General features: G+C 39.7%; 2 protein-coding genes across 2 annotated transcripts in view; both read right to left on the bottom strand.

Annotated features, from left to right (window-relative positions):
• Positions 1-1,886: 1,886 nt before the first annotated feature.
• LOC129718028 (sideroflexin-1-3) lies at positions 1,887-4,587 on the bottom strand. Its single transcript, XM_055668407.1, has 6 exons — positions 4,195-4,587; positions 3,777-4,135; positions 3,305-3,653; positions 3,152-3,237; positions 2,559-2,686; positions 1,887-2,506 (listed from the first exon to the last, which is right to left on the bottom strand). Exons 2-6 carry the CDS (start codon positions 3,932-3,934, stop codon positions 2,262-2,264), a joined length of 966 nt encoding a protein of 321 aa, XP_055524382.1. The 5' UTR covers positions 3,935-4,135; positions 4,195-4,587; the 3' UTR covers positions 1,887-2,261.
• Positions 4,588-14,252: 9,665 nt separating this feature from the next.
• LOC129728413 (probable sodium/potassium/calcium exchanger CG1090) overlaps positions 14,253-25,465 on the bottom strand; it is a 36,519-nt gene continuing 25,306 nt past the window's right edge. The window contains exons 3-5 of the mRNA XM_055686854.1: positions 18,728-19,201; positions 17,200-18,663; positions 14,253-17,131 (exon numbers count right to left, since the gene is read on the bottom strand). Coding sequence (XP_055542829.1) covers positions 17,121-17,131; positions 17,200-18,663; positions 18,728-19,175 — 1,923 coding nt within the window. The 5' untranslated portion in view covers positions 19,176-19,201 and the 3' untranslated portion in view covers positions 14,253-17,120. The remainder of the gene's footprint in view (positions 17,132-17,199; positions 18,664-18,727; positions 19,202-25,465) is intronic.

Below are 25,465 nucleotides of genomic sequence, written 5' to 3'. Positions count from 1 at the left end.
GCCGCACCAAGTTAGCCATCTACAAGACGCTGATCAGACCGGTAGTCCTCTACAAGGAAGAGGCTTGTGGAAGACCAACGCGTCCTTGCGGTCTTCGAGCGGAAGGTGTTGCGTACCTTCGTCGGTACCTATCATCCACACCGCTAGGATTGGCAGGTTGCGGTGGGCTGGGCGTGTCGTAAGGATGTCGGACGACAGCCCAGTAAAGATGGTTCTTGAAACCAATCCGTCAGGGACGAGACGGAGAGGTGCACAGCGGGCAAGGTGGATCGATCATTTGGAAGACGACCTGCGGATCCTACGCAGACTGCAGAGCTGGCGAACTGCAGCCATGGACCGAGTGGAATGGAGACGACTCTTACGTACAGCAAAAGCCACACCACGGCTTGGGACTGTTTGGTAAGGTAAGGTAAGGGTGGATTGATGCTGATTGTCTAGAAGTGACGAAGGAAAACAACTAGGTTCACGTTAACACGTTAGGAGCAGATGCGGGAGAGATACCGAGAAGAGGGTTCACCGCCACAAGAAAAGTGAACATTGCGATCGCGTCTTTACGGAAGCGGAGAGCTGCCTCACTAGGCACGACACTAGAAGCTTCAATACAGCGATAAACGGAATCAGGAACCAGACCGTTCTAGTTCCTGCCATAGGTAATAGCAGGGAGCAGAACCTGCTTACCGATAAGTCGCAGGTGGCCAGGTGTTGGAACTATCACTTCGGAGTATTGTTAAACGATAAGAAAGGTAAAACAGTCGTCGAGGGGAAAAGTTTAGAAATCAGGGAGGATGGACAAGCTGTGGATCCGCCAACCTTGGACGAGGACGAGGTGGACTTATACCTTAACTATGAGAAGAGACACAGACTCGACTGTATCAACTATCGAGGCATAACTCTTCCCCTTTCCGCATACAACACTCTCTTGCATCCTGTTTCATAGACAGAGGCCGTTGCAGGAAGCCTTTGATGGTGAACATTAGCACGTTTATGATCTACATGTTCACCTTGAGACAAATCCTTGATAAGTTTCGAAAACAAAACTTGTAGACAAACCAGCTGTTTATGGACTTCAAGGTGGCGTACTTCTCAGTGAAACGCAACGATTTGTGGCAGATTATGCTTGATATTAGTTTTTCAACGAAACTAATTGAGCTTAGTCGTGCGACTCTTGACGGTTTCACATCAAGCGTCAGAACAGCGGGGAAAATTTCGGATGCGTTTGTGACATTGGATGATCTGAAGCAAGGTGACGGGCTCTCGAACTTGCTCTTTAACATAGCCTTAGAAGGTGTAATACGAAGAGTAGGTGTGCAGAGGAGCGACAACATTATCACGAAGTCGCACATGCTTCTAGGCTTCGCGGACGACATTGATATAATTGGTGTTAACCGTAGAGCTGTTGAGGAGGCTTTCACGGCTCTCAAAAGGGAAGCTGCGAGAATTAGACTCACCATAAACACGGTCAAAACGAAGTAGATGGTAGCTGGCAGAGAGCGTGGTAGTTCTGCGGGTGTTGGTGCTGTGGTGGAGATGAATGGGGATACACTTACGAAGTGGTCGGCGAATTTGTTTATCTTGGTATTCTCATGACATGTGGCAACGAGGTGAGCCGCGATGTGAAGAGACGGATTGCGGCACCGTATATGGCTTATTACGGGTTGCGTAGCCAGCTAGTCCACAAATCCGTACGCATTCTATGGGACTCTGATCCTCTGGGTAGCGCTCTACGGACATGAATTATGGACTTGGAAGGAGGTCGACGAGCGCCTGGAACGCTGGGTATGAAACAGTAAATTTCACCATTCGCCAAACATTCTCATAAATGATAACTGTTGTTTGTCAGCAAGGTTGTTTTATATAAAATTCAGCCAAAAATCAGACAAGAGCGATAATGCTACACATTATTCTTGTTTATTTGCATTTTTACCACATTTCACATTTAAATGCTATCTATATTTGAGTTTTCGGACCAGTATCGATTTGTTGCAGCTCTTTAATCCTTCAACATTTATCATTCGCGATTATAAGCCTCACTGGACTGGGTATCGAAATTTTGGCATTGAACAATTTGAGGACCGGGGATAACTTCGGAAAACATGGCACATGTCATGGTGCACCAGGCAATACACTTGATGACATTCAGGTTGTATCCTATTTATCTAGGTTGTCTAACACACAGGCTCATTTTTTCCTATTGTAAATATTGAAACATATAACTGCCTTATTGTCCCTGCATGAACGAATTCTTCCAGCTGCCTTTGTATTTATAGTCCTTTGTTGTAGTAGACTACATCCAATTCAGGACGTTCCTTCCGAATTTTTTCGCGTACCTCACCCTCCAGCCGATCGACGCTGATCGAAGCTTTCTGGCTGAATAGCGCGCAACATAACGGGGTGGCAAAGGTTAGAAGAAATCCACAAAACAGGGTTTGTATTGGAGCATTGGTCCAGGGGAAGCGTTTTAGGAATCCACGCTTTTCCAGAGAGTTCATCAAGACCGGTGTGAAAACTGAAAAATTAAAAAAGATTTATTTGCACTCCCGTGGTAACACATAACATACCCATTCCTGGCATAGCCATTAGTATACGACTAAAGGTAACAGCGGCGATGCCTTCCTTCGCAGCGCGAACTGATTCACCGAGTTCCTTACCATCGGCGTCAATCAATGTCACACCATTCTTCAATTCTCTGCGAAAAAAAGAATAAAATAAGAAATGTGACTATTTTACGTCTGGTCTGGCTACACATGGAAACAAAAACGTAAACTTTGCTCTTGAACTTTGTAGCGTACATGTAACGGCCTCGCTCGAGAATGTTGATAAGACTACAGAGTTTGTTGTTCTACTGCCGTGAAGGTTTTATTATTGTACTCCCGAGTTTGAGCTGCATTTTCACAGCGCAAATACTTTAACGGAAAGTTACTTAGAAGCTTATGAATGAAGTTGGCGAAGAAAAAGTCAAAATAAGAGCAGCATCGTCGTATCTAAATTTAAAAACTTGCGTTGTGGCAAAAAACTGAAGCAAAGAAAATGAAAAACAAATCGGAAGGTCACATGGACCAGCGTGATAATTGTTCGTCACGCTTCGAGATTCGCACCATTAACTACGCTAAAAAAAACGACTTAGGCCATATGATTTAACTTTGATACTTACTGCATGCGCATCAGGGGAATGTTGATACAATTCGCGGCAGCAACAGCTGCCAACGGCACAAGTCGACCCACCAGTGGCGGTGCATTCTGGAAGGGCAAAAAGAGAGTGCATAGAAAAGAGTTATGCGAATGCTTGCTACCATCTGCTGCTCACCCGAACAAGTCGGTTCAATGAAAGTGCGGTCACAAGCGCTCCACCGGTGGCCATACAGTACGATGTCAGCAGCTGTTCCTGGCTGATTGGAGTTTTGCCGGAACGGTTCGTGTAGTTGACAACGGCATTAAACGATTGATTGAACCACTGCCAAAAGATAACGGCCGGTGTTGATTTGTAGAAGGTCATCATACACCCGGTAATGGTCATGTTCATTGGAACCTGGGCGGACATGCGGCCTACTAGAAGCATTTTTTCACCCGTATCAGGATGGAATGCACTGTCGTACAGGTACTTTGCAGCCCATAATTCATCTACCGTTGTTGCATCCGACACCGGTTTACCAGCCCTAGTATGGAAATGAAGTTACATAAATATTCGCTGATTATAAAACAATTGCTTATCAAATCATGACACTTGAAGATTGTTCGTGAATCTCATATTATATTCAGTTGAGGGTACCCAGACTTACCGGTAGTCTTTGACAATCCTAGCCGCTCGGTTCAGCTGTTCTTCGGTGGCGAACACATTGAGTGGATTGGTTACAATTAGAAAATGCTTAGCTCGATTTAAGTAGGTACTCTGGTCGTATCGGGGTGCGTCCAGGTTGACGACAGGTAATGATGACATGTTGATCAGTAACTATACCGTCGAAAAATGCTACTGTTGAATTAATCAACTGTATGGGTTTTTTAACCCAAGGTCAAGTAAACAACGACGGTAGTGATTTTGACCTTTGCTTTCCGAATGGCGTTTTTTTGTAACGAGAATGTTGCTCCAAAACCAGACACCGGAACGAGTGCCACTCACACACGAATTTCAGTACAAACACTGCAATAGATTAAGTTATGTAATTCTAAGGCCTCTGCCGGGTTAATTTAAACTACCACCTGTGGGAGATTCTTTTTCACGACTGTCTGCGCCCCAGGAGCACCGTCAGCTTTTGCGAACTGACACTGTAAACTGATAAGAGCTTGCACGATTACAAGCGATTTCGAACTGGCTGCTGGCCCGGGAGCAACGTTACAATAATAATTTCAGTTTAACACATTGAACACGGCAGGAGCAGCGAAGTGGTTAGTCGGACGATTACTTTAGACATGTTCTGTGGAAAGTTTTTTGCTTAGCACTGTGTCTGGATTTGCGGGGTACTTAAATTACCGACGGAAAGTATTGGGCGTTTAGTAATACCACTGGTCAACAGAGCAATGTGAGGAAGTCACGCACATAAAGTTTGTGGTATTGCTTTTTGTTCGGCATACGAGACTGTGTACGTATTCTGCATGATAGAAGAGAAGGTTCATCCTTGTCATTGATATCAATAAAGGGGTTCATTTTGGTGTTTTTTTTTGACGGACTCTCTTCTTTCTCTCTTTGCTCTGGTGAAAACACAGTGGGTCGATGAAGAAAAAAACACAATGAAATTATTAACGTAATTTGTTATTTGAAAGTTACATTTGTTAACTTTGAATGTAATTTAATTCTATGCTGAAATCATTTGAAGTTCTTATTTGACTCAAAAAGTAACGGAACATAATTGAAAAAAATATTTTATTAGGAGAAAATTGGACTTTCATGTCAAGTGAGTATAATTTATATTAATAACTAAACTTTGAACCAATGAAGAAAGATAAACATTCGTTGTCATTTGACTACTAATAACTTTCCAATGTTGAGTCTATGTACTTTGCACTTTGATTTTTATCGCTCAATTTAGAATAGATACGCTTTACGTATTGAAAGGCAGTCTCAGTACTTAGATTGTACTGAAAACTCCGAAAACGATTTTTCCTTGATTGGTAAATGCTAAGTGTGTCGGGATAATCAATCGAAAAATATGGTATAATTGAAAACGAATGTCGTGAATAGAAAGGAAGGCAATTTGTGATTTGTTTTGTAAGTAGTTTTGTAGAAAAATTCTGCAGAAACAGTTTTATTCAGAGTGATGAAAAGGTGATATTCATAAAAATTGAACTGTGTTGTACCGTGGACTGTACAGGTCTGACAATGAGCTCAGAATCGCCGAAAAGTGCTTCCAATGACCAGAAAAGGTCAAAATAGAGAATGACCTCTAATTAAGCTCAGAATCGCTGTAAACCCCTTCTAGTGGCTAAATAAGCCTAAATAGAAAATGATCCCAAATTAGGCTCAGAATCGCCGAAAAGTTCTTCTAAAGACCAGAAAAGACCAAAATAGGAAATAATCCCAAATTGAGCTCAGAACCGCTAAAAATCCTTTCTACAGACAGGAAAAGAAAGTGATCCCAAAAGAAAGTGATCCCAAAATGAGCTCAGAATCGCTTAAAGTGCTTCTCAGAATCGCTGAAAAGTGCTCCCTAAGGTCAGAAATGACCCAAATAGAAAATGATTTCAAATTAAGCACAGAATAGCTGAGAACCCCTTCTAAGCTCAGAATCGCTGAAAAGTGCTTCCGAATGCCAGAAAAGGTCAGAATAGAAAATGATCTCAAATTGAGCTCAGAATCCCTGAAAAGTGCTTCCTAAGGCCAGAAAAGGTAGAAATAGAAAATGATCCCAAATTGAGCTCATAATCGCCGAAAAGTGCTTCCTAAGACCAGAAAGGACCAAAATAGAAAATGATCCCAAATTGAGCTCAGAATCGCTGAAAAGTGCTTCCTAAGGCCAGAAAAGGTCAAATTAGAAAATGATCCCAAATTGAGTTCATAATCGCTGAAAAGTGCTTCCTAAGGCCAGAAAAGGTCAAAATAGAAAATGATCCCAAATTGAGCTCATAATACCGAAAAGTGCTTCCTAAGATCAGAAAAGGCCAAAATAGAAAATGATCCCAAATTGAGCTCATAATCGCTGAAAAGTGCTTCCTAAGGCCAGAAAAGGTCAAAATAGAAAATGATCCCAAATTGAGCTCAGAATCGCTGCAAAGTGTTTCCTAAGGCCAGAAAAAGCCCACGTAGAAAATGATCCCAAATTGAGCTCAGAATCGCTGAAAAGTGCTTTTTAAGGCCAGAAAAGGTCCAAATAGAAAATGATGTCAAATTGAGCTCAGAATCGCCGAAAACCCCTACCAAAGTCAGAAAAGACTTATATACAAAATGATCCCAAATTGAGCTCATAATCGCTGAAAAGTGCTTCCTAAGACCAGAAAAGGTCAAAATAGAAAATGATCCCAAATTGAGCTCATAATCGCTGAAAAGTGCTTCCTAATGCCAGAAAAGGCCAAAATAGAAAATGATCCCAAATTGAGCTCAGATTGCTGAAAAGTGCTTCCTTAGGCCAGAAAAGAAAATGATCCCGAATTGAGCTCATAATCGCCGAAAAGTGCTTTCTAAGGCCAGAAAAGGTCAATATAGAAAATGATCCCAAATTGAGCTCATTATTGCCGAAAAGTGCTTTCTAAGACCAGAAAAGGCCAAATTAGAAAATGATCCCAAATTGAGCTCAGAATCGCTGAAAAGTACTTCCTAATGCCAGAAAAGGTCAAAATAGAAAATGATCCCAAATTGAGCTCAGAATCCCTGAAAAGTGCTTCCTAAGGCCAGAAAAGGTCAAAATAGAAAATGATCCCAAATTGAGCTCATAAACGCCGAAAAGTGCTTCCTAAGACCAGAAAAGGCCAAATTAGAAAATGATCCCAAATTGAGCTCATAATGCCGAAAAGTGCTTCTTAAGATCAGAAAAGGCCAAAGTAGAAAATGATCCCAAATTGAGCTCAGAATCGCCGAAAACCGCTTCCAAAGACCAGAAAGGACCAAAATAGAAAATGATCCCAAATTGAGCTCAGAATCGCTGAAAAGTGCTTCCTAAGACCAGAAAAGGTCAAATTGGAAAATGATCCCAAATTGAGCTCAGAATCGCTAAAAAGTGCTTCCTAAGGCCAGAAGGTCAAAATAGAAAATGATCCCAAATTGAGCTCATAATGCCGAAAAGTGCTTCCTAAGGCCAGAAAAGGCCAAAATAGAAAATGATCCCAAATTGAGCTCATAATCGCCGAAAACCGCTTCCAAAGACCAGAAAGGACCAAAATAGAAAATGATCCCAAATTGCTTCCTAAGACCAGAAAATGCCAAATAGAAAATGATCCCAAATTAATTTCAGAATCGCCGAAAACCGCTTCTAAAGACCAGAAAGGACCAAAATAGAAAATGATCCCAAATTGAGCTCAGAATAGCTGAAAAGTACTTCCTAATGCCAGAAAAGGTCAAAATAGAAAATGATCCCAAATTGAGCTCAGAATCGCTGAAAAGTGCTTCCTAAGGCCAGAAAAGGTCAAAATAGAAAATGATCCCAAATTGAGCTCAGAATCGCTGAAAAGTGCTTCCTAAGGCCAGAAAAGGTCAAAATAGAAAATGATCCCAAATTGAGCTCAAAAGGCCGAAAAGTGCTTCCTAAGATCAGAAAAGGCCAAAATAGAAAATGATCCCAAATTGAGCTCATAATCGCCGAAAAGTGCTTCCTAAGACCAGAAAAGGCCAAAATAGAAAATGATCCCAAATTGAGCTCAGAAGCGCTGAAAAGTGCTTCCTAAGGCCAGAAAAGGTCAAAATAGAAAATGATCCCAAATTGAGCTCATAATCGCTGAAAAGTGCTTCCTAAGGCCAGAAAAGGTCAAAATAGAAAATGATCCCAAATTGAGCACTTTATTGCCGAAAAGTGCTTCCTAAGACCAGAAAAGGCCAAAATAGAAAATGATCCCAAATTGAGCTCAGAAGCGCTGAAAAGTGCTTCCTAAGGCCAGAAAAGTTCAAAATAGTAAATGATCCCAAATTGAGCTCATAATGCCGAAAAGTGCTTCCTAAGACCAGAAAAGGCCAAAATAGAAAATGATCCCAAATTAAGTTTAGAATCGCCGAAAACCGCTTCCAAAGACCAGAAAGGACAAAAATAGAAAATGATCCCAAATTGAGCTCATAATCGCTGAAAAGTGCTTCCTAAGGCCAGAAAAGGTCAAAATAGAAAATGATCCCAAATTGAGTTCATAATCGCCGAAAAGTGCTTCCTAAGACCAGAAAAGGCCAAATTAGAAAACGATCCCAAATTGAGCTCAGAATCGCTGAAAAGTACTTCCTAATGCCAGAAAAGGTCAAAATAGAAAATGATCCCAAATTGAGCTCAGAATCCCTGAAAAGTGCTTTCTAAGGCCAGAAAAGGTCAAAATAGAAAATGATCCCAAATTGAGCTCATAATCGCCGAAAAGTGCTTCCTAAGACCAGAAAAGGCCAAATTAGAAAATGGTCCCAAATTGAGCTCAGAATCGCTGAAAAGTACTTCCTAATGCCAGAAAATGTCAAAATAGAAAATGATCCCAAATTGAGCACAGAATCCCTGAAAAGTGCTTCCTAAGGCCAGAAAAGGTCAAAATAGAAAATGATCCCAAATTGAGCTCATAATCGCCGAAAAGTGCTTCCTAAGACCAGAAAAGGCCAAATTAGAAAATGATCCCAAATTGAGCTCATAATGCCGAAAAGTGCTTCCTAAGATCAGAAAAGGCCAATTTAGAAAATGATCCCAAATTGAGCTCAGAATCGCTGAAAAGTACTTCCTAATGCCAGAAAGTGTCAAAATAGAAAATGATCCCAAATTGAGCTCAGAATCCCTGAAAAGTGCTTCCTAAGGCCAGAAAAGGTCAAAATAGAAAATGATCCCAAATTGAGCTCATAATCGCCGAAAAGTGCTTCCTAAGACCAGAAAAGGCCAAATTAGAAAATGATCCCTAATTGAGCTCAGAATCGCTGAAAAGTGCTTCCTAATGCCAGAAAAGGTCAAAATAGAAAATGATCTCAGATTGAGCTCAGAATCCCTGAAAAGTGCTTCCTAAAGCCAGAAAAGGTCAAAATAGAAAATGATCTCAAATTGAGCTCATAATCGACGAAAAGTGCTTCCTAAGACCAGAAAAGGCCAAATTAGAAAATGATCCCAAATTGAGCTCATAATCGCTGAAAAGTGCTTCCTAAGGCCAGAAAAGGTCAAAATAGAAAATGATCCCAAATTGAGCTCATAATGCCGAAAAGTGCTTCCTAAGATCAGAAAAGGTCAAAATAGAAAATGATCCCAAATTGAGCTCATTATCGCTGAAAAGTGCTTCCTAATGCCAGAAAAGGTCAAAATAGAAAATGATCTCTGATTAAGCTCAGAATCCCTGAAAAGTGCTTCCTAAGGCCAGAAAAGGTCAAAATAGTAAATGATCCCAAATTGAGCTCATAATGCCGAAAAGTGCTTCCTAAGATCAGAAAAGGCCAAAATAGAAAATGATCCCAAATTAAGTTCAGAATCGCCGAAAACCGCTTCCAAAGTCCAGAAAAAAAAAAAACAAAATAGAAAATGATCCCAAATTGAGCTCAGAATCGCTGAAAAGTGCTTCCCAAGGCCAGAAATGGTCAAAATAGAAAATGATCCCAAATTGAGCTCAGAATCGCTGAAAAGTGCTTCCTAAGGCCAGAAAAGGTCAAAATAGAAAATGATCCCAAATTGAGCTCATAATCGCTAAGAAATGCTTTCTAAGGCCAGAAAAGGTCAAAATAGAAAATGATCCCAAATTGAGCTCAGAATTGCCGAAAAGTGCTTCCTAAGACCAGAAAAGGTCAAAATAGAAAATGATCCCAAATTGAGTTCATAATCGCCGAAAAGTGCTTCCTAAGACCAGAAAAGGCCAAATTAGAAAACGATCCCAAATTGAGCTCAGAATCGCTGAAAAGTACTTCCTAATGCCAGAAAAGGTCAAAATAGAAAATGATCCCAAATTGAGCTCAGAATCCCTGAAAAGTGCTTTCTAAGGCCAGAAAAGGTCAAAATAGAAAATGATCCCAAATTGAGCTCATAATCGCCGAAAAGTGCTTCCTAAGACCAGAAAAGGCCAAATTAGAAAATGGTCCCAAATTGAGCTCAGAATCGCTGAAAAGTACTTCCTAATGCCAGAAAATGTCAAAATAGAAAATGATCCCAAATTGAGCACAGAATCCCTGAAAAGTGCTTCCTAAGGCCAGAAAAGGTCAAAATAGAAAATGATCCCAAATTGAGCTCATAATCGCCGAAAAGTGCTTCCTAAGACCAGAAAAGGCCAAATTAGAAAATGATCCCAAATTGAGCTCATAATGCCGAAAAGTGCTTCCTAAGATCAGAAAAGGCCAATTTAGAAAATGATCCCAAATTGAGCTCAGAATCGCTGAAAAGTACTTCCTAATGCCAGAAAATGTCAAAATAGAAAATGATCCCAAATTGAGCTCAGAATCCCTGAAAAGTGCTTCCTAAGGCCAGAAAAGGTCAAAATAGAAAATGATCCCAAATTGAGCTCATAATCGCCGAAAAGTGCTTCCTAATGCCAGAAAAGGTCAAAATAGAAAATGATCTCAGATTGAGCTCAGAATCCCTGAAAAGTGCTTCCTAAAGCCAGAAAAGGTCAAAATAGAAAATGATCTCAAATTGAGCTCATAATCGACGAAAAGTGCTTCCTAAGACCAGAAAAGGCCAAATTAGAAAATGATCCCAAATTGAGCTCATAATCGCTGAAAAGTGCTTCCTAAGGCCAGAAAAGGTCAAAATAGAAAATGATCCCAAATTGAGCTCATAATGCCGAAAAGTGCTTCCTAAGATCAGAAAAGGTCAAAATAGAAAATGATCCCAAATTGAGCTCATTATCGCTGAAAAGTGCTTCCTAATGCCAGAAAAGGTCAAAATAGAAAATGATCTCTGATTAAGCTCAGAATCCCTGAAAAGTGCTTCCTAAGGCCAGAAAAGGTCAAAATAGTAAATGATCCCAAATTGAGCTCATAATGCCGAAAAGTGCTTCCTAAGATCAGAAAAGGCCAAAATAGAAAATGATCCCAAATTAAGTTCAGAATCGCCGAAAACCGCTTCCAAAGTCCAGAAAAAAAAAAAACAAAATAGAAAATGATCCCAAATTGAGCTCAGAATCGCTGAAAAGTGCTTCCCAAGGCCAGAAATGGTCAAAATAGAAAATGATCCCAAATTGAGCTCAGAATCGCTGAAAAGTGCTTCCTAAGGCCAGAAAAGGTCAAAATAGAAAATGATCCCAAATTGAGCTCATAATCGCTAAGAAATGCTTTCTAAGGCCAGAAAAGGTCAAAATAGAAAATGATCCCAAATTGAGCTCAGAATTGCCGAAAAGTGCTTCCTAAGACCAGAAAAGGTCAAAATAGAAAATGATCCCAAATTGAGCTCATAATCGCTGAAAAGTACTTCCTAAGGCCAGAAAAGGCCAAAATAGAAAATGATCCCAAATTGAGCTCAGATTGCTGAAAAGTGCTTCCTTAGGCCAGAAAAGAAAAGGACCCCAAATTGAACTCATAATCGCCGAAAAGTGCTTCCTAAGACCAGAAAAGGCCAAATTAGAAAATGATCCCAAATTGAGCTCAGAATCGCTGAAAAGTACTTCCTAATGCCAGAAAAGGTCAAAATAGAAAATGATCCCAAATTGAGCTCAGAATCCCTGAAAAGTGCTTCCCAAGGCCAGAAAAGGTCAAAATAGAAAATGATCCCAAATTGAGCTCATAAACGCCGAAAAGTGCTTCCTAAGACCAGAAAAGGCCAAATTAGAAAATGATCCCAAATTGAGCTCAGAATCGCTGAAAAGTGCTTCCTAATGCCAGAAAAGGTCGAAATAGAAAATGATCTCAGATTGAGCTCAGAATCCCTGAAAAGTGCTTCCTAAGGCCAGAAAAGGTCAAAATAGAAAATGATCCCAAATTGAGCTCATAATCGCCGAAAAGTGCTTCCTAAGACCTGAAAAGGCCAAATTAGAAAATGGTCCCAAATTGAGCTCAGAATCGCTGAAAATTACTTCCTAATGCCAGAAAATGTTAAAATAGAAAATGATCCCAAATTGAGCTCAGAATCCCTGAAAAGTGCTTCCTAAGGCCAGAAAAGGTCAAAATAGAAAATGATCCCAAATTGAGCGCATAATCGCCGAAAAGTGCTTCCTAAGACCAGAAAAGGCCAGATTAGAAAATGATCCCAAATTGAGCTCAGAATCGCTGGAAAATGCTTCCTAATGCCAGAAAAAGTCAAAATAGAAAATGATCTCAGATTGAGCTCAGAATCCCTGAAAAGTGCTTCCTAAGGCCAGAATAGGTCAAAATAGAAAATGATCTCAAATTGAGCTCATAATCGCCGAAAAGTGCTTCCTAAGACCAGAAAAGGCCAAATTAGAAAATGATCCCGAATTGAGCTCATAATCGCTGAAAAGTGCTTCCTAAGGCCAGAAAAGGTCAAAATAGAAAATGATCCCAAATTGAGCTCATAAACGCCGAAAAGTGCTTCCTAAGACCAGAAAAGGCCAAATTAGAAAATGATCCCAAATTGAGCTCAGAATCGCTGAAAAGTGCTTCCTAATGCCAGAAAAGGTCGAAATAGAAAATGATCTCAGATTGAGCTCAGAATCCCTGAAAAGTGCTTCCTAAGGCCAGAAAAGGTCAAAATAGAAAATGATCCCAAATTGAGCTCATAATCGCCGAAAAGTGCTTCCTAAGACCTGAAAAGGCCGATTTAGAAAATGGTCCCAAATTGAGCTCAGAATCGCTGAAAATTACTTCCTAATGCCAGAAAATGTTAAAATAGAAAATGATCCCAAATTGAGCTCAGAATCCCTGAAAAGTGCTTCCTAAGGCCAGAAAAGGTCAAAATAGAAAATGATCCCAAATTGAGCTCATAATCGCCGAAAAGTGCTTCCTAAGACCAGAAAAGGCCAGATTAGAAAATGATCCCAAATTGAGCTCAGAATCGCTGGAAAATGCTTCCTAATGCCAGAAAAGGTCAAAATAGAAAATGATCTCAGATTGAGCTCAGAATCCCTGAAAAGTGCTTCCTAAGGCCAGAATAGGTCAAAATAGAAAATGATCTCAAATTGAGCTCATAATCGCCGAAAAGTGCTTCCTAAGACCAGAAAAGGCCAAATTAGAAAATGATCCCAAATTGAGCTCATAATCGCTGAAAAGTACTTCCTAAGGCCAGAAAAGGTCAAAATAGAAAATGATCCCAAATTGAGCTCATAATCGCTGAAAAGTGCTTCCTAATGCCAGAAAAGGTCAAAATAGAAAATGATCTCAGATTAAGCTCAGAATCCCTGAAAAGTGCTTCCTAAGGCCAGAAAAGGTCAAAATAGAAAATGATCCCAAATTGAGCTCATAATGCCGAAAAGTGCTTCCTAAGATCAGAAAAGGCCAAAATAGAAAATGATCCCAAATTAAGTTCAGAATCGCCGAAAACCGCTTCCAAAGTCCAGAGAGAATCAAAATAGAAAATGATCCCAAATTGAGCTCAGAATTGCCGAAAACCTCTTTTAAAGGCCAGAAAGGGCCAAAATAGAAAATGATTCCAAATTGAGCTCAGAATCGCTAAAAAGTGCTTCCTAAGGCCAGAAAAGAAAATGATCCCAAATTGAGCTCAGAATCGCCGAAAAGTACTTAGAAAGGCCAGAAAAGGCCAACATAAAAAAGGAGCCCAAATTGAGCTCAGAATCGCCGAAAACTCCTTCCAAAGGCCAGAAAAAGGCAAAACAGAAATTGATCCCAAATTGAGTTCAGAATCGCCGAAAACCCCTTCTAAAGGCCTTCCTAAAGGCCAGAAAATGATCCCAAATTGAGCTCAGAATCGCCTTAACGTGTTTCCTAAGGTCAGAAAAGGCCAAAATAGAAAATGATCCCAAATTCAGCGCAGAATCGCCGAAAGGTTCTTCTAAGGGTCAGAAAAGGCCAGGACAGTAAATGATTCCAAATTGAGCTCAGATCAGATTCACCGAAAAGTGCTTCCGAAGGCCAGAAAAGGCCAACATAGAAAATGATCTTAAATTTAGCTTAGCACCGCTGAAAACCCCTTTTAAAGGCCAGAAAGGCCAAAATAGAAGTTCAAGTTTACTAAGACTATCATTCCAGGGTTTATAAGCTATAACGATTATTCGTGAAATAATAAAACTGATTAACAGAGAACGTCGGGTATTTTCGAATCATTGTCTTGGTTGGGTTTGGCTTTTCAATACATTTTTATTTAACTTCTCAACAATTAACATCTCATGTTATTATGAGCATTTTCATTCTTTGTTTTTTTTTGTTTTTAATGTCTTTTTGTAATTTTATTTGGTTTGGATGTTGGCTGGGTGTGTTTATGTGTATGTTTAAGTTTGTCATTGGCTTGCTTTTTTTCGTACGCATATATATGTGTGAGTGTAGGTGTATTCGGTGCCGGGTCACAGATAACTGCAGGGTGCAAGGAGATTTCTCTCAGCGTATTTTTTGGTTGTTGTTCACGTTACAGTTGGCTTATACTATATATTGTTCTCACCATTCTAACACATATTAAGCTTGATTATTTCTGTCGCCTTTTCTTCGAGATCTATTTCTCCTTGCTATTCCTAATCTTAGCATTCATAATATACACGATCTTCCGGTAGGTATGAGTGCTGTTGCTGTTATTATTTGTTGTGCAGTTGTTTATTTACTCTTGTATTTTGTTTGTTTGTTTTGTTTTGCTCTAGCTTAGGACATAATAGGTATGCGCAAACGAGTACACAAGTGCTCGGAATTTTTTGTTTTGCGATGTATGTTTCTACTACACAAAATAAAAAATGACACTTAACTTCGTTTCACGTTGGATTCTTTTGATGTTAGTTTGGCTACACTGTGGTTATGCTTAGTACCTTTCAAGTTGAATCTAGGGTTTTTCATAAAAACTCCAAATTGACAATTAGGTATATCTAGAGTATTATAGAGGAATCGCTTCAGGGCATTGGTAATTTCTAGTGTATACTTTGCCCTTAAGTGGAACAGTTTAAAGTTTTTTTTTCACGAAAGAAAGAATAAATATGCTATTTCTTTTCGTTGTAGACATCTATTGTCAAAGAGGATTTGTTTAGTTCTAGCGAGAGCCTAGGCTGTAAAGGTTATTGGGCCGCCAACTGTTGTTTTGGTTGATAATAATGCGGGGGGTGCCGTTATTCTTCTGCTTCCGCTTTGGTACTAATGATGGTGCATAGCTTTTTTTTTGTATAATAAAATATCGCTACTGTCCACTTCCGCTGAATTCTATTTATTATTAATACTGAATATTTCTGTTCTATGTACAGTCTTAAATTTAATACAATTTTCTACCGAAATGTATCGCACAAGTTAGTTACGCTCCATGTGTGTCTGTGTGTGAATGTGTGATTGATTCAGCCATTAGACGCTTAAAACCTGTGTGTAGAAATGGATGTATTTTTTTGTTGTTTCGTTTTGGGCGCGAAGAACTTTTCGTCCATTTTCGGTTTGAAGATTAAGCAGGTGAACCGGTGCATCGCGTCGTCATCAATCAATGAACCAATCAACAGAATCAGTACGTAATCAAATGTAATCAAACTATTTATAGTCACTATTTTGTCCTAAGAGAACGAACTAGAAACGCTTTGTAGAGTGTTGTTAATGCGAAAATTGCGCTCTTCGAAGCTTATCTGAACACTAGGATTTCGACCTACTGGCATTTCGGTACAACGCATTCTTTTGTTTAAAGCCTTTTTTATGTGGATGTGTGTGTGTGTTTCACAAACGATATATGTATAAAACAAGCGACAGCTAGATTAAGATAGTAGGGCTGCATGTAAATATAACATTGACATTGATACGATTGACTTTGATTTTTTGTTGTTGTTGTAAAGGTTTGTTCTAATTAAGGTAAATAAGTTCAGTTTGCTTAACAATGGAGAGGAATGTTAACGATCTAGGTAAGATAATTATTCTCGTAAGATACTTGAAGTGCCGTTTTCATTTGCCTTTGGTAAATATATTTTGTTTTATCTATTCAATGTAAAACTTCTCTGCATTTTGTTCAATTTTCGCTGTTTTGGGTTCACTAGTTGTATGTTTACCTATGATTGAGGCTACGAAACGTTCCTCGTTTTTTTTTGGATATTGATTAAATCAGAGTCGTAATCACCTATAGTAAAATAAATAAAACACAAGCGAATATCAAAAGTATAACTTCTATTATTAGTAGACAACGGCTTAGAACTTATATTAAATCTACACAAAAGTATTGTCGTTTTCAATATAGTATTTTACATGCGCGGGAAACGTCAGCATTATTTACCGATCAGCAAATATGTGCTGTGACAGGGAACATATAAGCTACTGTTAAATGCTACTTACTTGAAAAACTACAATTGAATACAAAACAGAAGAGAGAATCTAACCGACTCTGATTTAAAGTTTTATTATACCATGTGAACAGTACGGTGTATGTACAAATTAAAACGTGTGAAAGAAACCTAGTAAACATCAACGATTTCGCTGCCTGCCTCCTTCGATCGGTGGTGTATCGCAGAAGCATTCGGCGTTTGTTTACCTTTTTTTTCATTTCCGCTAACTGCTAACTCTATAATGCTCGTGAACCGTAACAAAACAATAAGGTGAAAGGTGTTCAATTCAAAACAACAGTGCATATTGGTGATCGGCTGTGTTCTGGACAACCGTACTATAACATAACAGGTTTGGTCCTTAAAGGAAGAGCAATCAGTTGCAAAGATTTCAGCTAATGGAACGACATAAACGTTATCTGGCTAGTTACCGATTGAAGACATGGTTGTAGGAAAAGGAAACGTAAAAGCTATACTGCGAGATTGGACATACCGTTAATCGTACTTTGTACCCACGAGGTAACGATTGATGGTTAATAATTTCCTAGAAAAATAGAATAAAACACTAAATGTGACTAGATTAATATCTCCGTATTTTTCTCTGTGAAGTCTTCTTATTTTGCTCTGAGTGTCGCTTTGAGGGGTCATCGCAAACTGGGGTGCATGAATGTGGGAGGTGCAGGGTTAACGGAAAGTTGGCGAGTGGAAACCAAACGGTAAGCGGTTTAGTAGAGACCTGAAAGAGTTAAAAAAATAGGAGTTAACATCATATCTAGGGCAGATTCTATTTCAGGTGCAACTTACTCGGACATTCGGGCGGGTTGAGTTGACCGAAGAAGTTCAGCTCGTACAGTGAGGCGACGGTTATAAAGAACAGGTACCAAATCATCAGAACGATTCCGAGACGTTTGTCCAGTTTCCAGCCGTTCAGGTGGGTCGCAAACAGGAGGAAAACTACGGTGGACAATAACGACAGCGTGGAGTAGATTAGGCCCTTGCTGATGACATTAACATGGGAGCCCGGTTTGATGATTGCCGTCTGTATGAACCAGGGCAAACCGAGACAGATGAGAATGTCGAAGACGTTGGAACCGACGGCATTGGAGACGGCCATATCGCCGTAACCTTCCTTGATGACCGCGATGGAACTAAGCGCGTCCGGGACGGAAACTCCGGCTGCTACGAACGTTAGTCCCATGACGGTATCAGGGATGCCGAGGGTCGAGCCGATAATCGTTATCATCCACACCATGAAGTATGAGTAGAATGAGATCCAAATCATGGAGATCAGGAAGGTGAATGGATACCAATTTTTATATTTTTCCGTTTTGCAATCGGGCACGGTGAGACGTGCAGTGTAGTGAATAGGATAGACGATGGCCCAGGATATTTGTGCCAGGATACCACCATCTACGGGTTTTTCCAGAGGATTTTTCGCAGACTGCTGTCTGGGTTCCTTCGGTTTGTAGTATTCGTCAGCAGTCGGCTGGATGGCACCGGTTGTGACGGTTGTAGTTTGCGCCGCTGGAACCGCAGCTACCTGCTGCTGCTGTGGTTTTGGTTGTTCCTGCCCGTACTGATCCTCATAGCCATAGTTTTGCTGTCCACTTCCCCAGGCAGCGTTCGGATCGTATGTGTTCGTAGCGTAGGCATTGTTCGGAGCAGCAGCCGCGGAAGCCGATCCATCCCAGGCCGCATTTGGATCCCAGCTTGCGTTCGGATCCATATATCCTTGATCGGCTTGCTGCTGCTGTTGCTGTGGTTCCGGTTGTACCTGGGCCTGCTGCTCGATGCCGGGCTGCCCTTGGGTGTAGGTCGTGTCTGGAAGATTCTTGTAGGTAACCAGAGCCGATTGTTCCTCTTTCGTTGGAAGTTTGATGGGAAGATTCAAAGTATGAGCCCATTTCTCCAGTGCAGTGTTGAAGTGCAGTGCGACGCAGTAAACGACGTAGAATAGCAACATGATAAGCGCTTCCACCCAAGAGATGACATCATTGACAATTACTGCCAGCATCACGAGGATTGAGATCGAATAGAAGGTACAATCTCGCACCAAAGGCCACCAGTTCAGCTGCAACACGGTTCCGGAGCTGAGCGCACAGACCGAAATCACAAACATGATGTTGAAAACAGCTGAACCGATGACGCCACTGATACCGATGTCGTCCTTTGCGAAGAATACACCTATTACGACAGTCGCCAGCTCGGGAGCCGAACTGCCGGCTGCCATGAAGGTGGCTCCGGCCACATCGGGTGAAAGTTTCAATTCTGCAAGCAATGAAAAACCATTTTTAATTACATTCAATATGGGAGGAAAGCGTTTCGACCTCACCTTCACAGATTCTATCTAAGCTGGAAACGAAGTAATCGTCGCACACGATGGCCAACCCCAGGAAGGTGAACACTGCGACTAGGACGTGAATCACCAGCCCACCGTGGCGGCGTACGTTCGGCCCCATCAGGGGGCGGGGGAACTGTTCGATTGCCGGGGGCGTACAATTTTCACGCCGCGGTCGCCACGTCGGATGGCCATGGTGTATCTTTTCCTCTTTGGCGGTTGGTTCCGTGGTTGATTCCTCCTCGAAGTCACCACTCTCGGCGGTTGTGAAGTAGAGCGGATTCGGTGAAACATTTGGCGGCAGTCCGGTCGATAGTTCTCGGTCATCAAAATCGGACCCGGTGCTCCCACCGGTGGTGGATGCCGAGTATGCCCGATAGCTGGAGTATATTAGGAAAACGATTCCCATGTGCCAGTAGCGTCCACGGCGAGACCGTCTCATCTTGTCGATGGTTTTTAGTTATTTAGCTGGAATGGGAAGGAACGAAGAAAAAAAACATCACGTGGGAGAGGGTATTTCGCACAATCCGATGACATCTAGTGCCATCTTATGACAGCTTTCTCGACTATGATTGGTTCTCTAGTAGAAATGGAGAAGTGGTATCATCGTACTAGAAATAGCAAATAAATCAGTACGTCCGAGTTGAAAGCTACGGCGGGGGCGAATGCCATTGAGTGGCAAATGACGCTGACTGAGAGGATTCGTTTTTATTGAAAGGATAAATATCGTTCAACGGTGATAGAAATGATAGCAAACGAATGGGCGAAGAAAAAAGGTGTTTTTTATCATGCCGCCGACGTAAATGCAGAGCACTTCTATTCAACTATGGAAAACTTAGTTGTAATGAAAACAATGAAACCTTTTCGGTTTTAGTTGCTCTTTTTTGCACTATTCAACCTAACGGAAAAGTTGTTTTTTATATATTATCTTCGCGGTTTCTGCCACCGTAAACAACGGCAGGGGATCGAAGGAACCGACGGAAGATTTTGACAATTTAAATTTTGTGCTTCACGTTACGTATCCGTGGCAATATTACCTAGTACGAAAAATAGTGCAAAATGTAGTCTGCTTTTGAGGCTTAAGCACTTCACACTCTTGATTAGGTAATATTTCAGTGCAGCATATGATTTGTGATTTGCTGATTCATAGCAACAGGCAACAGATAATTTAGTTAGATCGCTACTTGGTTCCCTTTTTTAGTTTAATCGGGTACAATTCAACATCTCTGACCCTGTTTCTCAAAATTCGAAAGTATAAATGTTTGATACTTTAGTTTGTAAGCTAAGCTAAGCGTATTCCGTATTGTAGCTTTTGACAAAATTTTTTATTTTCTCAATAAAGCAATTTTCGCTGAAAACCGTCTCCACTTGTGACCCGAGGTTTTTCAAAAGGGATATTTATGTGTCTGAGTAGATAAAAAAAAGATCACGAATTGCTCAAAATACAACCTTTTTGAAAGCAGTTTGGATCCTTTGTGCCCGAGAGGTTCATCAGGAACAATGGAATATAGAAAGATACGGAGATGGTTCAGGGTGGCGACTCAATTTCCAAAATTGAATTCCCTGATATTCCCTGATTCTCCCTGATGTTCCAAATTTTTTTCCCTGACTATTCAAATTTATTTTAAACTGATTTAAGCTACGACTACCATACTGCCGCTCATAGCAAGTCCGTCCCATTTACGTTTTGATGGTGACGAGAAAACAGCAATTGAAAATCATAACGCTTCAGGTGAAATTTTGCACTCAAATGCTTTTTCAATCAAGACCATGAACAGAATTTAGTACTGCAATGACAATCTAACACTTTTGCATCATAAAACTTGCATAAACACCGAAATTTAATTAAAATTTGTTGAAAACATAAGCTGGGACTTACATGCGATTACTTTTACGGTACGAAGCCAAAATGATAGCAAGTTAGTCCCATAGCCAGCTACGACCGGTGATGAAAAACAAACTACTCCAAACCGATGGCGGTGCTAATAGCTTGCGTATGGAATGAAACTCGCTGGTCAATTCATAAATAACCTTCTCTCGTGCTTCATTAAACAATCATTTTGTGAGAAGCATAACACAATGTACCAACTGCGGCACTCAAAATAAAATTTGATTTTGTTTTTACATTTGATACTACTGATAAATTCAAAATCAGTTGAGGTGTAGGAACTTGTTCTAAATTTTTCTAAGAGCGGTCACACGTTCGTGACGGCGGACAGCTTCCACGTAGCAGTGGAAGCAAATATGAAAAAACTCCTATAGCTTAGGAAAATGATTGCCCCGTTAAAAAACAGCTAAGTAGCGTTCTGAAGGATTTGATATGACTGACAAATTCTTCAAAACGAAATTCACGACAATAATTGAACAATTCACAACCCCGTCTTCACATAAAATACGGATAAAATACGAAAAGCAGTATTTACTAAAGAATGCTTTAACTAACAACACAGTAACACACCTAAAACGTTCACTGTCAACAAACAACAGCTGAAAGAAGCTACTTGTGGAAACTTTGTCTTGAAGAAAACATTGTACTATCAGCTAGAGCCACACGATGTAGAACGTGTAAAATTCAATCAAACCTCCTATCGAATATCACTTGGGACTTCCAATTCTAAACCTGAAGATCATAAGTTGTGGTAAATATCACATTTTTCATAATCATCATTGGCTGTAGGGTCATCAGGGGTTAGGGATCACTTTTGCTATGGGACAAACCAACTTGCTATTTTTTTCATGGTTCCTCAGAACGAAGTATTCAACAATATTTGTTTTATCGAAAGTAGATATAAAAAGGAATTGATTCCATAAATAAACTCAAAATTGATAAAAATGCAATTGGGACGGACTTGCCATGAGCGGCAGCATAGGTTTCTTCACCTAAATCACAAAACTAAAACGGATCAGACCTAAACTGGTTCCTGCCAAAATTTGCACTAGTAATAAAAAAAACAGTTCAGTTTCGCTTTTGCTAACTTGAATCTTGAACAAAAATATATTTTGTTGAGGAACTCGTCCAGTTCAATAAAATTGAAAATAAAAATTGCACTGGTCGACAAAAGTGAAAAAAAAAGATATCCCAAATCTCAAATAAGTACCCTAGAAATTAAAGTTTTTTAACCATTCCTATTCATTTGGGTGCTCCTGGTAAAAATAGAAGTGCGTCAAAAGGCCGCAGGGTAATTACTCGCTGTGTTCGTCGTTTTTACGTTTACTTACGGAAAAGCTCTATGGAAGTCTTTGAAGACTTGAAGCATTCCTGAAACGTCTAGGGGCACTAACTTTTTGAGAAGCAATTAACTATTTTGAGACACACCAACTTTGACAATAAAATCAATCCGATTTGGAATTCTGGTTGGATCAGTTGAATAATTGTTTTAAAATCTTGTCTGTAAAAATTATAAAAAATAAGAAATTAACAATTTCGCAATCAAACCTTTATTCTGAATCCTGTCGAATGCTTTTTCTAAGTATAGAAGAGCAGCTCCACTTGAATAACCTTCAGATTTATTAGCTCGTATCATCATAACTTGATTGGTCGACAACTTGAAACCTCAGCTGAATCCCTATCCGACTTTAAAAGTGGAATTTCTTACAATTTCTCAAGAAGAACTTTAAAGATGTCACCAGGTGCTTTTGAAAATTTTAATGATTGATTTAATCTCATTCAAGCTAGTACCAATTAATTCCAATTAATAAAAATTTGATAACATCAACGTGTGACTTCGTCTTTATTTGGACTCACTATATTCCGAGTTATGAACACATTCAAACTATTGAGCAAGTCTTTGAGTCTTCTGTCAATTAGTTGCAAGAAAATAATCACCATTATTGATTACTGGAATATGACAATGGCGATAGTGAAGCTTGCTCAGGTGATGTTAGAAGGTGTGTCAATAGTTCGGTAGCAATTGTAAACGTGATGATGATGAAGTGCAAGAAACTGGAAAATAATCTCGTCTAATTACTGGTTTTAAGAAAAAAAAGTAGTAATTAGCAAAAAATGCGCGCACTACTGAATGACTTGTTAGTACCTGTTTGGATACTTTTCGAAAAAATTAAAGTCACTTTTTCATGATATTTTGGTCACTGACACTACTGTTGCATTGTCTAACCGTTACGATCCCTGTATCCCTGTAGGTATCATCAGTTCCTTGCAATTTATTCTTAGAGAGTTTTACTGTACAACAGAAAGTTCCCGTGCATTCCCTGCGTGAAATCAACTGAAATTTGAACTTTGATTACAGTTTAACAAATATACTTGAAATTTTTGGAACTATTTGAAATAATTAGAGATCAGATCTTTAAGTTTGTGCAAATTGTGCATGTGGTTGCTGAATAAGAAGAGTTTGTAGGTCATTTATCGAGGAAAAACCCTATCACTCCGCAGGAATAGGGTTGAATAAAGCCAATGCTAGATACATTCTTCTTGAAATTTACTGTTCAGGAAAATTCATCTGTCAAGAACAAATACTTAGTTTGCTGAACCAAGTACGAGTGCATAGTTTAAGTCAGCAAATTAAGTAACCTAATTATTATTGAGTGTTGTTGTAGGGTTGCTCTGAAATAAATTCAATTCAGAACTAACTTTGTGAAAAAATCCCAAGCCTCTGCAATTTTCCCTGATGACTTTTCAAATTCCCTGATATTCCCTGATTTCCCTGATCGAAAAATTAAATCCCTGATATTCCCGGTTTTTACCGGTAGTCGCCTCCCTGTGGTTTGAGTCTCGGGTTTAAAGGGCTTTTTTTTGTTAACAGTGATGACGTTGAAGTCAAAAAACAATGCCCAAAAATTAATGTTCGGTACATTTTTCTCAAGAATTTTTTTTTATGACAGTTTACGGCTGAAAATGCCTACCTGCGTCGTTAAACAATGCGGAACACAATTCCGAATGGCTTTTTCTTGTTTTTTGAGATCTACGTCACGACCTCAACACGTGCTTCTGTTTACCTCTTTTTCGTTACTAATACAGACAAATGTCTTTTCTTCCTCACCTTTGTATACCTCATTGCATCAGTAAGTTCTTTTCTGACTCGCTTATCTCGGGTATTCGATAGCGGTACTGTAATGGACGGATTTCGCGCCAAATGAACCCGCGGTTGGCAGCACCCTCTCCGAATTGGCTGAAACTTTTTGGGTGTGAAGAAATCACCTAATTGAGCATCTCTGCATACTTACTTCTTCCAAAATTAGTCTAGACTGTCTTCTGAAGAGGGCGAAACTTTTTTTGCCGATTTTTTGTCAAAAACGGTAAATTCTACAAAAAAAGTGTTCTATAAGTAACTTTTAGGAAATTGTCTGAATTTTCATAAAAAAATATGGAAAAAATTATATATCAAGTCCTACACTGAAAAAAAAATTCAATTTAAACACAAAACATCGATTTAAAAAAAATGGATGGCTACATTTCGTTCATACATCGCAACTTGAGCCTATTTAAGGAAAAAAACTTAAATTAATCCACCTAGCGGTCAGACCCAGCCTTTCTCATTCAAACTTTTATTTGTAAAAATAGATTTACATGAACGCTTCAATCCAATAAATGTATATTCACTCTTTAGGTTCTAAAATATTGATGTTGTAATCTATACATATAAAAATGTAGTCCGGTCTGTCTGTCAGTCTGTCTGTCTGTTTGATCCATATAGGCTCGAAAACTACCGATTGACGTGAAAATTTGTATGTAGGGGTTTTTGGTCCCGATAAAGGTTCTTATGATAGTTTGAGACCCCTCCCTCTTCTGGAAAGGAGAGGTCCAATACAAATGAAACATAAATTTCTGCACAACTCAAGAACAAACCAAGCAAATGAAACCGAATTTGGCATGTGGATGTTTTAAAGGATAGTAAATCTGTCCATAATGGTTCGACGCCCCTCCGTTTTCTGGAGGCACATGTTTCTGCACAAATTTCTGTACATCTCGCGAACTAATCAACTAAATGGAACCATATTTGGCAGGTAAATGTTTTTAGTGGTAACAAATATGTTCCATAATCGACCTCAGGCAACATTTTGGCTTGTAAGATGGCAACTTCCGGTTTCTGGAAAACAGCCAAAATGGCCGATTTCCACCCAATATAATAATATCCGGATAAAGAATGATACACAGGAGCTGAATTCGACCACAGATACCATTTTGAATTCTAAGATGGCGACTTCCGGTTTCGGAAAAACAGCGGCAAACGACCAAATACCACCCAACGTGGGTATTTCCGGAGTCGTAATGATGCACTGGAGCCACAAATCGATTTCAGACACCATTATGAATTGTAGGATGACAACTTGTGGTTTCTGGAAAACAGCCAAAAATGGCCGATTTCCGTCTAACATGAGTATTTCCGGATCTAGAATGATACACAGCAGCTGAAATCGACCACAGACCTCATTTTACATTCTAGGTTGGCGACTTCCGGTTGCTGGGAAACAGCGGAAAATGATCGAATAACACCCAATATGGGTGTTTCTTCAACCAGAATGACGCTTAGAGGCCAGAAATTGTCTTAAATACCATTTGGAAATCCAAGATGGTGACTTCCGGTTTGTGAAAAACAGGCACCATTTTGAATCGCTAAATGGCAACTTATAGGAAACAGTCGAAAATGACCAAATAATACTCAATATGGATATTTCCGTAATCGAGATGATGCATAGAAACCAAACATTGACCCTTGACACCATTTTGAATTTAAAGACGACCACTGTTAGTTTCTGGAAAACAAGCAAAACAAC

Source organism: Wyeomyia smithii, chromosome 1, assembly GCF_029784165.1.
Source record: "Wyeomyia smithii strain HCP4-BCI-WySm-NY-G18 chromosome 1, ASM2978416v1, whole genome shotgun sequence".
In the NCBI taxonomy this organism is placed as follows: Eukaryota; Metazoa; Arthropoda; class Insecta; order Diptera; family Culicidae; genus Wyeomyia; species Wyeomyia smithii.
Note: the sequence above shows the minus strand (reverse complement) of the source record. Positions and strands in the feature narration are given on the sequence as shown.